Consider the following 17,483-nt stretch of genomic DNA (forward strand, 5'->3'; position numbering starts at 1 on the left):
TTCTATCATATTTCCTCTTCTCTGAGCCTTGAGCCTGGTCCAGAAACCCTTTAGGGTCGAATAGCAGCTAGGTTCTGCAAGACCCAACATTGTTCAGACTCACCATCTGAATTGTCGTACCTTCATCGCCTTAGCCAGAAACCTTTGACCTCTCATATGAGAGAAGAACCACGTCTGTCTCACCAAATCTCAGTCCACTCGGACTCAGACAGCTCGACATATCCCAGTCGTAACACTTGCATCAAATAGTTAACCGGATTGCTAAGTCTTGACTAGGCCTTTCCTTGTGAGCTTTGCTGATGCTTGCTGGCAGTAACGTCTTTGAGACTCCGCAGACTGTGCATTCACAGGGTATTGTACTGATAACAGCTTATACTATTAGCAGGTTTCCTCTATATATCAGTAGGTTTCTTCCATCGTCAAGTTCAAAGTGCTTACAGATGTCTTCTCCATCTCGTTCTCAGCCCAGTAGTCCCCCCCCCCGATGTAAGACCTATGGTCTTTGCGGCCTCGTATAGGCCTTTTTGTGTTGTCCCTCTGGTTCTAATTGCAGTACACGCTACCATTGGTATAGCGCACATGTCTTATGTCATCGGCCGATGGCTGTGGCTCGCGTGCGCGCTTCGGCTAGCGTCGGCTTCTCTTCGGATCTGTCGCACGTCCTCCGTCCATCCTATCCATATCCTCCGCTGGTTCATTGGTGCATATATTACTTGATTCCCACTAGACTAACAACATTTCCCAAGCTATTCCATTAATATTCTCGTTAAATGTGTCATGGACCCTACTTACATACATCTCACTACCTACTCGGCTCCGAATATCGCTTATGCGCACATACATATATTGGATACTTAGGATTTTCATGTACCTTCTCTCTCCCATCAGAATTTATCACCCGTTTACATGCAAAAGTTATAAGCCTTGACTAAAAGTCTAAAATCTTTGGCACTCTCTCATGCGCGCACTCCTATCGGCAGCAATTGCCTTGCGCTCACGTATCTATAATATTGAATACTCTCGGCACTCATCATCACTCGGCTCCACCCTCGCGCCTTCAGTACCTCCTTGCAACTCACCTTTGACTAAACCGCGCGTTTTCGCGTTTTGTCACATCGCGGCCGCTCGCGCTCGCATCGCATCGCATCGGCTCGCGTCTTATTGGCACTTCGCCTAAGCGCATATCGCCTCGCATTTTCGGCGGTGTAGAGACTCATGCCTCTCCTTGTGCAATATTGCAGTTTTCACCAAGGAGTATACAGCACGAACTTGTAGCATCACTCTGTATGCTTCCTACAGCTATTCCTACATGAGGCGCAGCTTTCCCGTTGAAGGTTCAACGATACAGCGAGGCACGAACAATGCTCCTGACTGTATCTATAAATGTTGTAAGGTCGCGCGTTGCCTAGTCTGCTATACTTGAGACGACAAGTGCATTCGACCCTAAAGGGGAAGCGAGTGCAGCAAGGATCTAGAGGTATGCGCTGAAAGCGCTACTGGTTGGCCAATGCGAAGCGCAGGTGCGCGCGAGGCGCGAGAATGCGCGAAGCGCGGGAATGCGCGCACGTGTATGCGGAAACAAGAGAGAGTAAGAGTGAGTTTGCTTAGGTGATGATATGATGTAAGACAAGAGAAGGGAGATGCGAGGTGTAAACAAATAGATTTCTACTATGTTCTGCTAGGTAAATAGTGGGTAGTAACCAGTAAGTCCTCTGTCCTTCTGGTGGGAGAGTAAGTGAGTAAGTATGTACTGCTGGCGCTTAAGTATGGCGCCTAAGCGCTGTCATGCGGAGCCGAAGCGCTACCGAGTAAGGTATGTAAAGATATATGTAAGTAAGGGTCCATGATAAAAATAAAGATGGAACGATAAGCAAATGTGAGAAATGGAAATATACGCACTAGGGGACTTGGTGGACAGTGGATGGATGCTTCCGGATGGCTGGCGCTATAGGGCGCTCAAGCGCGGGAAAGCGCGCGCGCATATACATCGTGAAGCGTGGGAAAGGCACGCGCGCGAGTTGCGCATTGCGCAGGAAAGCTGCGCCTCATGTAGGAATAGCTGTAGGAAGCATACAGAGTGATGCTACAAGTTCGTGCTGTATACTCCTTGGTGAAAACTGCAATATTGCACAAGGAGAGGCATGAGTCTCTACAGCGGTGTAGAGACTCGCGCCTCTCAATGCGGAATATACGGCCCTATTACCCACATAATTCCCTACACGTTCCAGCTCTTATCCGAAGGATCAGTCATACGCGCTCTCACGCGCGCGCCCTACGTATGCGCCTCGTTCGCGCGCCTTACACGCACTCGCGCCTTTCGCGCGCGCTCGTGCGCCTCCCCTTAGGCCTTCGTACCCTTGTCCGTCCGTCCGTCCTATGTCCTCGCTGATTTACTGGTGCGTTATTCTTATCCCTTTCACTGAATTGACGTACCTTCGGTCCGATCTCCGCGCTTACATATAGAAAGTCTATCATAGGCTTTAGAATATATTTAGAGTTGATATGGTTACTCGGTTCGGTACCACGCTCGGAAGCGCGCCGCATAGCGTAATCTCCCTTCTTAAATAGAGGGAAAGCTCCTTTTAACTTACTTTCTTCCCTTCTCCCTCATCTGAGTATACTGCAAATTGTATAAGTGCACCTTAGTACTTGAAATCCGATATACTTCACTATTCTACCATCGCTCGCGCATCTGTTATACTTGAACACTCTCCCCCATCGCTCAAAAGCACGCTTCCGTATACGCGCGCGCCCCTCGCATCTTTCGCTCGCGCGCGCCCTTCGCGCGCCTTCGCATTTGCTTACTCGCGCCTACGCGCGCGTTATCTTCTCGCGCCTTCGCGCGCCTGTTACCACCCGTCTAGTTGGCGAAGACTCCCTCCATTACATTAAAGAGGAACTTCTCTCAGTAGCTGTCCTTTGGGTCGAGTCGTATTCTCGTATCCTGGTCTTACTGTAGAACCCCCGTTAGCTTTAGCGTTTCACCTATAGTCAAGATTCCTCACCTTCAGCGGGTTAGGTCCTTGCATGTTGTCGAAATTGGAAAGATGCTCGAGATGCCTGGGACTGTATGAGCCTGTGAAAATGATCAGTGACAATGTCTCATTGACGATCAAGTGACTTACCTCAAATGATCCATAACTCTCATAATTGAACGCCAACGGTCCATACGGTGGAATGTCGTGGTTGGGGTTTGGTAGGGATTGATAGGCAGGGTCGGTACTAGGCACTGTATTGTTGTAAATGTTATAATCAGGGTTGGGGAATGTGTAATCCATATCAGCGCTCGATGACTCAGCAGGAGCGCTTGAAGATGCATCAGCCTGAGGGCGAGTACTTGATGATGCAACGTGAGCGCTTGACAGACCCGCGTGAGTGTCGAACGTGTGAGCAGGGTGGAACGACGACACATAACCACTGGCAGGAATGTCGTGGTTGGGGTTTGGTAGGGATTGATAGGCAGGGTCGGTACTAGGAACTGTATTGTTGTAAATGTTATAATCGGGGTTGGGGAATGTGTAATCCATATCAGTGCTCGATGATGGATGAGTGTGAGCGCTTGATAACGGATTAGTATGAGCGCTCAATGACTCAGCGGGAGCACTTAAAGATGCATCAGCCTGAGGGCGAGTACTTGATGATGCAACGTGAGCGCTTGACGGACCCACGTGAGTGTCGAACGTGTGAGCAGGGTGGAACGACGGTGCATAACCACTGGCAGCATGTGCACTGAAGGAATTGTAGTTGTCGTAATGAGTGCTAGTAGTTGCACAAATCAGTGGTAGCTGTCAAGACAGAAAAGCACACACCTTGAGCTGAACCCCTCATGTGGATTGAAAGTGTTTGCCATTGGTTCATGGGGTTGTTCGTCGCTGAGATGCATCTGAGTGTCCGCTGGGACGTGTGAGGGATTCAGACCAGACCCGCGAGTGGGTTTTAGTATCATTGTTTTACCTTTAGCACGTTTTACAGGCATATGCAGGGAGGACTCGAGTAGTAAGGGCACAATAAGGGCGCAGGGTACAGATAAATATCCACATAGCATTCTACTACAAACCATACTTAAACAAGATATGTGTCAATCAGAAGACACTGGAGAAGGGTAAGATGAAGGGGTACAATGTAAAAGTAAAGCATGCAAGTGACAAACCAATACAATCTGGGGGGTCGCCATCGTAATGAAACAGTAACACGAGCAACATGTAATATTACATGTCCTCTTATCGATTGATCAGTGTCGTACATTGAATACAAAAATCTGTTTCACATACCGCGATTGGAAGGGCATGCAGCTGAATAGCCACCGATCAAGTTCACATGGTGGTACTAGTAGTCACATCATCAGGCGCTTCACCAGCCCCCACCGGTGCCCCGAGACACTCTTCTTCGGAATCCAGGTCCGAAGAAGAGTCTAGAACAATATCATCATCATTGTGAATCTCAAGACTGGGGAACTGGGATCACGAGTCCGCAGGTCCGGATTGTAAGAATGCGTCTTTGGTTCGTGAACCTAAGATCTTTGAGATCTGTTCAGCTTGGGCTGAGGTAACACGAAGGATTTTGCATTCATCTTCATAGATGGCTTGAAGGTAATCTCTATCATCGTCAACTTCCGTGCAGTCACGCTCAGAAAAAATCTTCCTAAAGCTCTGCAACTCCTTGTCTGCAAATCCAAGTCGTTCTTCATTCTTGGTATGCAGGGCATCAAGGAATGCAGTGAAGCACTGTTTCTTCAATTTCCCACGCAGTCACCACAAGGCATTGGCATGCAGTCTTGCAGGCAGCAAGCTTGGCTTTATAGCCTTTGTACAGGGTTGAAGAATGCAGTTGCGCAAGGCCATTTTCCAAGTATCCGATATGCTTTTTCAATATAAAAATCAGTCCCTGTAATCCAGTAGAAAAAATAGATTGTACCTGAAGAAATGTTTCAAATGATACATATGGGTTGCACTCTTGCCCCATGACATGAGCTGCATAACGAACCTCTATTGGAGCTGGATATACGGGATATGGACGCTGCTTCCTCATCATTCTGTTGTGCATGAACTGCCGTCGTGCAGCACATTGAGGGTTCGGAGATTTAGACAGATCAAAAGATATGCTATCCATCTCCTTAGCTGGAGTCCCAAGTGTCTTTTCCGGCCTTGTGCTTAGTGGTGAAGTGCACAAGTCAGAATTCATAGTGTTGGGAGAGCTCCCTGACTTGGAGCTAGAATAAAAAAGAGATGTTTCAGGAGTGGTGGCGCGTCCGCTGGATAGAGGAGAAGATGTGGGGCTATTTAACGGACTTGGAGGGCCAGGCGAACTGCTAGGGGGAGGAGGAGATGAGACTTGGTGTGTGCGAGGAATGATAGCTAGATGAGAGGGGGTGAAATGGGAAGAAAGGGAGAAGTGGGGTAAAAACTCAAATAGACCTCTGGACGCGAGTATAGATTCGGCCCGAGGGGATTGCTACTGAGAATGATTCCTCTAAGTAAAAGTGTGAGGGGAAATGTAGAAACTAATAAGGGTAACTGAGACTAAAGGAATACGCGAAAGCCGAGAGCCGAAGCTGATGCGATGCGAGCGTGAGCGAGCCGCTGAAGGTTCAACGATACAGCGAGGGACAAACAATGCTCCTGACTGTATCTATAAGTGTTGTAAGGTCGCGCGTTGCCTAGTCTGCTATACTTGAGACGACAAGTGCGTTCGACCCTAAAGGGGAAGCGAGTCCAGCAAGGATCTAGTAGTAGGCGCCAAAGGGTGCTACTGATTGGTGAATGCAAAGTGCAGGTGCGCGCGAGGCGCGGGAATGTGCGCGCGTGTATGCGGAAACAAGAGAGAGTAAGAGTGAGTTGGCTTAAGTGATGATTGGACACTAGACAAGAGGTGAGAGATGCAAGCTGAGAGATGTTATATGCGAGGTGCCGAGGAATAGATTTCAACTATGCTCTGGTGTGTAGTAAATGGGTATTGTTCTGGTTCAGTCCTCTGTCGTTTTTGGTGGGTGAGTAAGTGAGTAATAGTATGTACTGCTGGCGCTTAAGTATGGCGCCTAAGCGCTGTCATGCGGAGCCGAAGCGCTACCGAGTAAGGTATGTAAAGATATATGTAAGTAAGGGTCCATGATAAAAATAAAGATGGAACGATAAGCAAATGTGAGAAATGGAAATATACGCACTAGGGAACTTGGCGGACAGTGGATGGATGCTTCCGGATGGCTGGCGCTATAGGGCGCTCAAGCGCGGGAAAGCTCGCGCACATATACATCGTGAAGCGCAGGAAGTTGCGCACACATTGCGCGATGCACAGTGTAGAGACTCATGCCTCTCCTTGTGCAATATTGCAGTTTTCACCAAGGAGTATACAGCACGAACTTGTAGCATCACTCTGTATGCTTCCTACAGCTATTCCTACATGAGGCGCAGCTTTCCTGCGCAATGCGCAACTCGCGCACGTGCCTTTCCCGCGCTTCACGATGTATATGCGCGCGCGCTTTCCCGCGCTTGAGCGCCCTATAGCGCCAGCCATCCGGAAGCATCCATCCACTGTCCACCAAGTCCCCTAGTGCGTATATTTCCATTTCTCACATTTGCTTATCGTTCCATCTTTATTTTTATCATGGACCCTTACTTACATATATCTTTACATACCTTACTCGGTAGCGCTTCGGCTCCGCATGACAGCGCTTAGGCGCCATACTTAAGCGCCAGCAGTACATACTATTACTCACTTACTCACCCACCAAAAACGACAGAGGACTTACTGGTTACTACCCACTATTTACCTAGCAGAACATAGTAGAAATCTATTTGTTTACACCTCGCATCTCCCTTCTCTTGTCTTACATCATATCATCACCTAAGCAAACTCACTCTTACTCTCTCTTGTTTCCGCATACACGTGCGCGCATTCCCGCGCTTCGCATTGGCCAACCAGTAGCGCTTTCAGCGCATACCTCTAGATCCTTGCTGCACTCGCTTCCCCTTTAGGGTCGAATGCACTTGTCGTCTCAAGTATAGCAGACTAGGCAACGCATGACCTTACAACAATTATAGATACAGTCAGGAGCATTGTTCGTGCCTCGCTGTATCGTTGAACCTTCACCGCACCATGTACAAATTCCTCAACTGTTTGACCACAATGAAGAGGAACCATCGGAGCCTCAAGATGCTCTTCTCCCCGTCGCAACGGGTGAGATACCGTGTTCACAAGTTATACACGTAAGTTTCAAGTATATTTTGTTTATTTCTCTCAAACTCTATTATAGACAACGGGACCCGCACGATCGTCCAACAGACGACGACATACTCGACAATTACCTGGAACACCACATTTTACTCACGAGAGCCCCGTTGTTCCTGCAACAACACAGGCTGATGTCACTGCAACAATGCAGGCAACTCCGAGTGCAACTCCAAGCCATGCAGGAGCCTCAGGCGACAACCATCATTTCCAGGTTACAGGACCCATCCACGATCAGATCTTCAAGCACTCCAAAGAACTTGTCGTGGGCATCACCCTCACAAAGGACGTGATGGCCTTGTCTATGGCCGACAAGAAACGTATCATCAAGTCTATCATTCGAAAGGCGACACCCAAGATTCCAGGGCTTCAGGGTATGATCATTTTTTAATACTTTTATAACTAATGGACCAACAGGAATACCACACTGGGAGAATCAAACCAAGGACCTTGCAACAATCTGGCGAGCGGTAATTGTCATGTGCACGGCAGTTACGACCCTCACTCGAGAAGGTGTCATAATGGCCTACAGACTTTTCCCTCCGCAGGGTAGTCCAATCTCCCCCGAGACCTTCCGCATGGATCGTGTGAGACACCTCATTCGAAACAACACATTCATGCACGAATATTCGTTTAATGCGGTATGGTCTTCATTTCACTTTCAATCACATGTTGAGTTGTCAACAGGATGGGACACTGACAATTCACTCCAAGTTCAAAAATCACTTCATCCTTCACCTTGTCACGAGAATGGTATGGAATATGCACTTCCAACTCGACATTTTGCTCGTCTCACCACGCAGACAGCTGCACTTTGCGATGGGACTGGCCGGCGCAATAACGAAATGTGTGCTGGCGGAACAAGCACACCTGATACTCACTGCACCTAAGTCGTCCCCAGACACAGATGCTTTTACCTTTGAAATGATCTGTTCAGGTATGGATGATCTCACTGATGAGGAGAAAGTCGACTTGGATGGGTGGAAGGATCATATGGTCATTTGTGGGACGTCTCAACAGTGCAAGAATGAGCTCTCCGATTTCGACTTGGACTCAAACTCGGATATCGCGTGACATGTATTATAAATCACGATACTTGTATTATTAGTAGATCTGTTGTATATACATTGAAAATACGGCTCTTTACCTCACGAAATGCATTATATTTATTACTTAAGCACATCGGGCTTGAGACAAATGTTCAATTAAACCAAGATGAGTGTTTACAAACACCGCCCTGAGCTACACCAAATAGGCTTGTTCAGAACAAGTTCAGAACTTGTGTCGACCGACTTGTGTTTTTTTAGATGCTCTTCCCACTATTAGTATGAGCTCACGCCCGTTGTGCCTTCGGCACAATTCGAAGGAGTGCGTAGCACTCCTTCAGGGGAGGAAAATGAGTGTTGTTCCTTCGTCACAGGAAGCCAAGGAGGGCTACGCCCTCCTTTGGCTTCCTGGCCTCAGGCTGCATCCTAATAAATTGTGCATTTTGGATAATTTTGAAAATACATTTATGAGCAGTTCAAAAAACTAAAAGTACAATCTACCACCACATAAAGTACATAGTACATAGTACATAGTAAGATCAGTCAGTTCTACATTCTTTGAGCAGGATTCTGACAAAATTACAAAATATATAACAGTATCATTGAATGTATTTATTTTCCCATCTTTGCCTGTCGGAAAAAAGTTCCCAGGGTTTTAAGGCCTTGCAAGACATTTTAATGCTCTATTTGGAGGGTGTCCTTATAAGGGCTTTTAAATGGGTAAGATAATATTTTAATGCCCATTAAAAGGCACTTATAAGGGCCCTTTTGATGACCTTATGTTGAGTTTTGCCTCGCCGTGCCTCAGAACGGCCCATTAAAATGCCTTGTACTGTATTCATTCGACCTTAGGTTTGTGGGGGTCCCGGTGTGACATGACATAATGGTAGGTTCGCATGTTCGTCTGGCTGAGGGTGGTGTGACAGAAGTATTAATAGGTTCGTATTTACATGTTTTTTCTACATAATACACACACATGCAATGAAATGTAACGCAAAGAGGTAACTGTTTCAATATTCAAGGTAAAAGAGGTAGAAAGTAAGTAGAAAAACATGGTAAAATTATAATTTATGCCACCACCCATGAACAAAATGTCACACATTTAGGTTCGCTACCCTCAATTTGGTGTGACTGTCACACGAAATAGGTTCGGTTCGGGGGCTCAGCGATGCTGTGACGAACCTAAGGTCGAATGGATACAGTAAGGTTTTCTTAAGGTGCTGAGCTGGACTTGTAATCTGGCAGTATTACAATGGTACCTAACTTTTTTCCGACACCTACCCATCTCCCAATTGTCTCCTACATCCTCCCGTCTCCTGTCTCCTGTCTCCCGTCCTACATCCTCCTGTCTCCTGTCTCCCGTCCTACATCCTCCTGTCTCCCGTCTCCCGTCTCCCGTCTCCCGTCTCCCGTCTCCCGTCTCCCGTCTCCCGTCTCCCGTCTCCCGTCTCCCGTCTCCCGTCTCCCGTCTCCCGTCTCCCGTCTCCCGTCTCCCGTCTCCCGTCTCCCGTCTCCCGTCTCCCGTCTCCCGTCTCCCGTCTCCCGTCTCCCGTCTCCCGTCTCCCGTCTCCCGTCTCCCGTCTCCCGTCTCCCGTCTCCCGTCTCCCGTCTCCCGTCTCCCGTCTCTATGTCCTCCCATTCTCCCATTTTTGAGTCCACATTGTCTTCAGTGTCTCCTTTGATTTTGATTTTTTCACAACCTTCTGTCATTCATCTCTTGTCACCATATATTTGTTTTCCCCCTGTCTGTAATTGTATTATACATTGTTTCATTATTTGATGTATGTATACAGATTGTTACAAGTAACATCGGTCACGTGGCCCCCCCTATCATTTTCCCTTCATCCTTGCCCTCACCATCTACCGGCTCGTCCTCCTTTACCGATTCTCCGTTGACCGGATCCTCGGGACCGTTCCCGTCCCTCGCATCGCCCGCCTCTATGCACGTGCACGCACGTTCCTCCCCTGATTCGACCACCCATGTGGTCCCGCACCTATGACTCGGTCTGACTCGTGCCACCAATGTGGCTTTCCTCTTTCTGTTTCCCCTGACTGCGGATTCCCGCACGTTGTATTCTTACCGTTGGTTTGTTCCAACGTTTCTCGGTCTCATTCCACATTCAACCACCCATCACTAATCCGGCCATGTTGCCAACGCACCTATACCATTCTCGTATCCCCTTTACCCTTACCTACTGTGCGGTAGCCTTGCCCTTAACCCTTTCCACTTAGTATAAGTAGTCGGTCACCATGTACTAGATTCTCTAACTTGAATCTACTCAATCTTCCCTGGAACATACTTCCCTCTGAACGCCCCTTTGGCTTCAGTCTCTAGTATCTTTTCTTAGTTGCTCATCGCGACTAAGTCTACCTCGATCGACCTCATCGTACGGACAAGACTGTCCTTACCTTGAGCGACTTCTAAGACATCCATCTCAGAAGTCACGTGACACGCGCGTACTGTGATCACTGCCGACTCGTCGTCGCCAGTCTCACTTGCTACACCGGATCCTTCCGGTTACGTCACGAACGTTAGCGGACGACGCCCCTCTTAGGGCTCTGCCTAACAGATCTATTTGAGTGCGTAACACAGATACTACCATAACAATTACAGTAGGGAAAAACTCATCTGCCTTCCCCTGCTCAAAGACATCTTTTTAATTATTTAATGCCATGTACATATACAGTTACCAATGTCGTGCTAAGTTCCCAACTGGCGACGCTATTTGAGTCGGCACTCGAAAACACGTGACAAAACCACACGAGTTGCCAAATCAAGGTTAAGCGAGCTAAGCGCAAACCACATGGCCTTTAGCGAAATAGGCGAAAGCCATGCGAGCACCCAACCATTTCCGAAAACCGTCGTACTTTACTTCTTAGACAAGTCCACACCCATTCTGCCTTTGGCACAGGAAGCAAAAAAGAGGGCTTCGCCCTCTTTTTTTAGCTTCCTGGCCTCAGCTTCATCCCAATAATTCAGAAGGCTGCATCCTAATAAATTGTGCATTTTGAATAAGATCATGCCTTGATAGTAGTGGATTTCAAAAAAACTGAAAGTACAATCTACCACACCATATAAAAGTGCATAGTACATAAGATCAGTCAGTTCTGCATTCTTTGAGTAGGATTTTGAAGAAAGTAAAATTACAAAATATGTAACAGTATCATTGAATGTATTTATTTTCCCATTTTCCCCTGCCCCCCATCTCCCATTGTGTCCTGTGTCCTCTCGTGTCCCATGTCCCGTGTCCCATGTCCCGTGTCCTGTGTCCTGTCTTTCTATCCTCCCATCTCCTGTTCTCCAATCTCCCATTCTCCCTGTTTCCCATTCCCAATTTTCTGTCTCCTCCCATCTCCTGTTCTCCAGTTGTTGAGTCTCTACATTGTCCATTTCCTTTTTATTTATTTATTCACAACCTTTTCTCATTCATTTCCTGTCACCATATATATCCTGTCTGTATCATATGTTGTTCTATTTTCAATTTTATCATTTACTGTATGTATGTACCATAGACAATTACAATAGGGAAAATACTTGTGTTGAGTAGTGCGCAGGCAGCGGCGATTGAGTCGGCACTCAAAAACACGTGACAAAGCCACACGAGTTTCCAAAAAGAGGTTTAAGCAAGGTAAGCGAAAAACATGTGGCCTTAAGCGTATCTAAGCGCATCTAGGCGAAAACCACATGGCCCTACGCGAAAACCACGCGAGCGCGCGAACGTTTCTGAAACCTTTCTCCCTTTCTTCTTAAGATGGGACGTCTTCCCGACGGCATCACGTGAATTGCCGGAAATTGCCGGTTGGTCTACTAATTGTCGCAGAAAGTCTGGGAATCCGAATTTCCGGCAGTCTCCGTCCGGCTGCATGCGGGTCTGTCCGGATCCGTCTGTGCACGACTCGTCAGTTCTTAACGTCGTGTCATACAATGAACGCATTTTCATGACTCGTTACTGTCTTGAATACATCAAATTAGTGATCTTCCAGCCTGGCCTCACCTGACTATTACAGCTTTGTGCAGCTGCAGATATAGTTTGAGCTTTCAGATGGGCTTTTTGCCTGTCCTTCTCGTGCACCGGGCTGGCCGGCTTTCTTATCATCTACTACAGTTTTGTGCTAGCAGCTTGCCTACCAATCATTTGGCTCAACCGGCTTTCTCGTCCTCTATCAATGGTGTTACATTTCTGTGCTTGCCTGCTAATGGACTCATGCAGATTCTAAACTGTTACATATTTTCACTCATGACTCATGCAGGTATCTCTGAAATAAGTCTGGACCAAATCTGTGAGGGCTGCGGGCTCTGATGTTCCTATATAGTTTTGTTAATGTACTTATGTCGTGTCATACTCTATTGCATACAAAATATCTTGAGCCGGACAGACCCAGCCGGACTCGGCCGGACGGACCCGGAAATTCGAATTCCCAGATGCCCTCAATTGTCGTAGGAAACCAGCAAGGTAATTTGATATGGTACAGGTGCCGAGACGTAGGTGCGGAGTTTCCCGGCACCACACTTCCAGCTGAGCGCTAGCGCAATCTTCCTTCGTTCGTTTTTCGACCTACCTACGACGTCGAGCTACACATCCTTCATCCTCTCGCTCACGATACTTATCGTTCCTTGCTCCCACCCACCACTTCCTCTTAATTAGACTTCGAACCGTTACTACTCCGTATTTCATTAGTATCTTAATCATTGGTGTATAAAGACGCTTATCTTGATCGCACCGCACAAGAGTTAGAACACGACCACATTCGTAAGCAGGTTTCCCGCCCACCCAGCGGCTCCACCTGCTTGCGTCCCCCCCGAGCTAACGCTGGACCGCCCAACACAAATAGGTCGTGTCCCAACTCTCACTGAGCCAGACGAAGCTGGACATTTGTGCATGTACACAATACGCAGCCAACGGAGTATGCCGAAATTGTTGCAGAGAAAAACAGAGAGTGGCACGTTTGTCTGACAAGGCTCTCACTCGTCACAACTTAATGTTTGGGTCAAGCAAGGTTTCTGCCGACGCAGGCGGCAATTCACGAGTCAACATCTAGTTTTAAATTCCAGGTGGCACTCGATGATACCACCTTTCCGAACACCCAGTTTCTGATGACCTCCGGATGATTCCGAAAGTGCGCATCAGGGCCATGGGGATCAGCCAGCAAAGGTTGGATCGATCTAGGTATGTACTATGGGCACACTGAACGGGCTCCTTATACAGATAACATTGGGCAAATCGTGGAAAAACATTTAACAGCGAATTCAAGCTAGATTTTGCCAGCAATGCCATCTTTCGCCTCTGGTTTCCCTAACTGCTGGCTTCACCATACCTGAAATATTGTTCTCACACCATCATCATCATCATCATCATCATCATCATGCTTCTCGAACCTCGACCTGCCGGGTCCTGTTTAAAAGGGCGGGCTGCAACCAAAGATGTAAGCTAGTTTCATACTTGACCATCTAACATTGCTATGTCGAATAATCCAATCCCCGTTGTTGATTTCGCTCCGTTCTTAGACGGATCTGCGAAACAGCAGGCTGCAGATCAGCTCCTCGGGTCGTTCAAATCGTATGGACTCGTCTACCTCACGAATTTCGGTCTATCGAACGAAGAGGTCCAAGAGATGTTTGATTGGGTGGGTTAACAGCCGCCTCCCTAGCTAGGACTTCTAACCTATGAGTCGTGCGATAGTCGAAGCGTTTTTTTGCTCTTCCGCACGAAAGCAAAATGCTCGCGCCTTTTCCAGACTCTAGAACGCATCATCGAGGTTAGACAATTCCATTGCCGAATACTAAGATCAGGGGTTTAGTCACTTTCACATATGTCATCTCTCAGGTTACACCTTCCCCGGCCGGGAGAAACTCCCGGATTTGGGAGATTCTGCTGAAATACCACTCCCAAGCGTGAAAGAGTCGTTCGACATCGGGCGCGAGGACGATGACTTGATGCCAAACATCTGGCCGCCCGATCACATCCTCCCCGGCTTCAAGGAATCGTGTTTGGCGTTCTATTGGGTCAGTGTGTCCACTTGGGCCAGAACCATTGTACCTTGATTCTGACGGAGAAGAAGAAATGCCATGAGGTTGAGAAGAACATCCTTCGCGCGCTCGCGCTGGGTTTCGGCTTGGAGGAGGAGTGGCTTGTGAAGCATCATAGGATGCCAGATAATGATCTGAGACTGCAACACTATCCCAGGTAAGCTTTCATTGTTGGTCGACTGATGTGAGCTTGAATCACGATACTAGCATCTCCCTCGAATCTGTCCTTACGAACAAGGTTGCACGGATCTCGAATCATACAGATTATGCTACGCTTACAGTCAAGTCTCCCCTGTCCTTTCACATCATACATCGAGGCTAACCCAAGGCAGGTCCTCTTTCAAGACAACGTGGGGGGCCTCGAAGTCGAGGATCCGAATGAGCCTGGGAGGTATATGGTGTGTAACCCTGAGGTCACCTCCATACTAAAGTCAAAACTCATTTATGGTTGAAGGCGGTACCGCCAATTCCGAACTCGATCATCGTTAACGCAGCGGATTTCTTGCGGCGATGTGAGGGTTCCTTTGGTTTTTGCTGGGACCATATAGCTACCAATGTGCTGATTTGACTTCTGTAGGGTCGAACGACACGATACGGAGCCCGATGCATGGCGTCCGCGTACCGCAAGATGCGGTAATGAAGGATGGCATGCTTCCAGATCGATATTCTATCCCCTACGTGAGTTTATACCCGCTAATCCTCCGTCCCTTAGCTGATAAGTCGACATATCATATATATATATCAGTTCTGTGCTGCCGTGCGCCATCTTTCCCCTTTTTATGCCAGATTTGTTGATTGACGATTGGCATGTACAGGACTTTTCCACAGTCGTTGATGTGATCCCTGGTACATGGTCAGCAGATTATCCCAAGAAGTATGAGCCCAACTCGGTGAGTTGGTTTGCCTTCCCGGTGGCAAATGGAAATTACATATATTGATGTCAATGGTGACGGAATAGGTGGGACAGTATGTGTTGAAGCGGCTTGTCGATGGTTATTAAAGCTGGTGAAAGGTGCTATGGGTTGACATAAGTATGGTAAATATCTGTTTGTCCGAATGTTCCAAAGGTTTATGTAAGAATGAGCAAGGAGGTTCAGCATCACTGCGCGTCCGACTAAGCGTCTCAGACGCTCTTAGCTTTGTCGTTTTATTCGAAATTCCGAGTCAAGTTTGTCATACAAGGACTGGCATTACAAGTTGTTACCGTTCATTTGCTTACCCTCGTTAGTATCATAGCATTCGCTCTTTGTTTTTCTATCTTCGTTTCACTACCGTGCAACTCTAGTTTCCATCGAATTCAGCAGCGTCTGGGTTAATTCAAGTCACACCTCTACCGGGCGCTCCTGCGGCCAAACCAGCAGCAGCCAAACAGCCCGCTTCTCGGCAACGCCCAGCAGTTAATGCGGGTCCAGCACCAAGTCCCAACGTCGCGAACTCACAGACTCCGCAGCTGCAAAATTCCAAAGTTGAGGTACTGCGTGCCCGAATCGCACAGCCTGAGCTAGTACAGAGAGGAGTAGTATTGACCAGCCAGCGGCAAACTCTTTGACAGCAGCGCCCACTCTATTCGCGTCACATGAAGAGGTCGAGAGAGCGAGTTGCAAACAATGGTAAGTGAATTGCCAAAACGATACAATATGTACCAGGATTCCGTTGCTCATATATCTGTACAACTATTACACGTGTTGCAGCTACATTGCAACGGTGTTATAACATAGGTTGACCAACGGTGCTCGTAGGGCCTCGATTGTAATGATGGTAGTTTCATCGGCTAGAGCTTGATTATGAGCGCCTGGCAAAATCCGGAGATTTCCCTGATGGCCGCAGCTCAGAAGGAGGAATCCAAAGTTACTCTGCCGGATATCGTGCCAAGATTCCAAGCAAATCCTCTCGACGCTGGTGAGCATTGATATCTCCTTCTTGTCTGTGTGGGAAAACGGCATCGTTTTTGTTGCGTGCACCCTACTCTCCTAAATGAATGTACGGTTAACGCTGAGATAAAGTTCAGCGATGTAGGAAGAAGGAATCCAAAGTTACCCTGCCGAATGATATCGTGCTGAGAGTGGCTCAAGCTATATGCTAATTTTATGCTCGTCAGAATTGGCCCGCGCAGAAGGGGCAGCAGTAGCTGCACACGTGCAAATGGCAATGAGGCTGGCAGTTCGACGCAAGCAGGTCAATCTATGGTTGTGGTGGACACAAGGACGCCCGATGGAAACGCAACCAGGTCCATCTCTAGTTGTCACAGGCACACAAGTGTTCCGAGGGCAACAAACAGGAATGCAGGACGCAGATGGTGGGACGGCAATAGTTTCTTATGAAGTTAGGTGCTGCGGATTTTTTTAGTTGTGGTCGTCCTTCCTCGCATCGGTCATGAGGTCGTCTACTAATTAAACCGGTTGTTTCGATGTTTTTTCTCTTGAAGTTTTGAAGTATATGGTCGGGGCGTGGAGAATATACTGTCCTTACCAAATCCTTACATCATTGGACATGCAAGTCACTAATAGCATAGCGGCCGGTCGCGAGCGCTTCCCACGCTTGCTCGTTCGTTACCGTCTGGTTCTTCAGGTATATAATATGTTTGTTTGTTTTTGATTCAAATTTTTGTCCATTGGGGTAGTCCAGCTACCCTATGTCAGACAGATATGTTATTGGAGAACGATGACTATGCTGGCGCGGATGAGGTCCGACGGTCGGATGACCATTCAACCCTTTGAATTAACATTTAGTTTTAAATTCCAGGTGGCACTCGATCATACCACCTCTGCAGATCTGATCTCCGGAGGATTGCGAAAGTGCACGTCGACGACAGCATGGGGATCAGCCAGCATATTTACAAAAGATTGGATCAATATAGGTATGTACCATGGGTCCGGCACACTGAACGGGCTCCTTATACAGATAACGTACACTTATTTGGCAAATCGTAGAAATGCCTCTAACGGTGAAGCCAGATTTCGCCAGCACTACCATCTTTTCCCCTCCGGTTTGCCCTAACCGCTGGCTTCACCATATTTGAAAGATTGTTCTCACATCATCATCATCATCATCATGCTTCTCGAACCTCGACCTGCCGGGTCTTGGCCAACTCCATCGTGATTATGATCATCTCAAGCAACTGTAGAGCCAGATCCAAATGATACAGCTGATTTTTATGGCCTAAATGTTTAAAACGGCGGGCTGCA

At 47.7% G+C, this 17,483-nt stretch overlaps 4 protein-coding genes across 4 annotated transcripts; 2 read left to right on the top strand and 2 right to left on the bottom strand.

The window, feature by feature from the left end:
* Positions 1 to 2,453: 2,453 nt before the first annotated feature.
* F5147DRAFT_655941 (uncharacterized protein) lies at positions 2,454 to 5,181 on the bottom strand (the record flags this gene model as incomplete). Its single annotated transcript, XM_041434038.1, has 12 exons — positions 2,454 to 2,468; positions 2,592 to 2,620; positions 2,806 to 2,860; positions 3,006 to 3,076; positions 3,122 to 3,478; positions 3,665 to 3,759; positions 3,810 to 4,049; positions 4,272 to 4,292; positions 4,318 to 4,411; positions 4,511 to 4,724; positions 4,753 to 4,884; positions 4,984 to 5,181. The coding sequence occupies 12 exons, from the start codon at positions 5,179 to 5,181 to the stop codon at positions 2,454 to 2,456; spliced, it is 1,521 nt and encodes a 506-aa protein (XP_041289066.1).
* Positions 5,182 to 7,122: 1,941 nt separating this feature from the next.
* On the top strand, positions 7,123 to 8,298 carry F5147DRAFT_777487 (uncharacterized protein; the record flags this gene model as incomplete). Its single annotated transcript, XM_041441988.1, has 4 exons — positions 7,123 to 7,173; positions 7,250 to 7,598; positions 7,642 to 7,865; positions 7,912 to 8,298. 4 exons carry the CDS (start codon positions 7,123 to 7,125, stop codon positions 8,296 to 8,298), a joined length of 1,011 nt encoding a protein of 336 aa, XP_041289067.1.
* A 1,307-nt stretch (positions 8,299 to 9,605) lies between these two features.
* On the bottom strand, positions 9,606 to 9,917 carry F5147DRAFT_814626 (capsule O-acetyl transferase; the record flags this gene model as incomplete). Its single annotated transcript, XM_041443526.1, has 1 exon — positions 9,606 to 9,917. One exon carries the CDS (start codon positions 9,915 to 9,917, stop codon positions 9,606 to 9,608), a length of 312 nt encoding a protein of 103 aa, XP_041289068.1.
* A 3,746-nt stretch (positions 9,918 to 13,663) lies between these two features.
* On the top strand, positions 13,664 to 15,398 carry F5147DRAFT_712996 (thymine dioxygenase). Its single transcript, XM_041438388.1, has 12 exons — positions 13,664 to 13,694; positions 13,777 to 13,895; positions 13,952 to 14,027; positions 14,096 to 14,274; positions 14,331 to 14,455; positions 14,506 to 14,578; positions 14,631 to 14,696; positions 14,753 to 14,810; positions 14,876 to 14,976; positions 15,044 to 15,055; positions 15,114 to 15,188; positions 15,257 to 15,398. The coding sequence occupies exons 2-12, from the start codon at positions 13,884 to 13,886 to the stop codon at positions 15,296 to 15,298; spliced, it is 819 nt and encodes a 272-aa protein (XP_041289069.1). The 5' UTR covers positions 13,664 to 13,694; positions 13,777 to 13,883; the 3' UTR covers positions 15,299 to 15,398.
* The last annotated feature ends 2,085 nt before the right edge of the window (positions 15,399 to 17,483 follow it).

Source organism: Suillus discolor (assembly GCF_016758755.1).
Source record: "Suillus discolor strain FC423 chromosome Unknown F5147scaffold_59, whole genome shotgun sequence".
NCBI classification, from domain to species: Eukaryota; Fungi; Basidiomycota; class Agaricomycetes; order Boletales; family Suillaceae; genus Suillus; species Suillus discolor.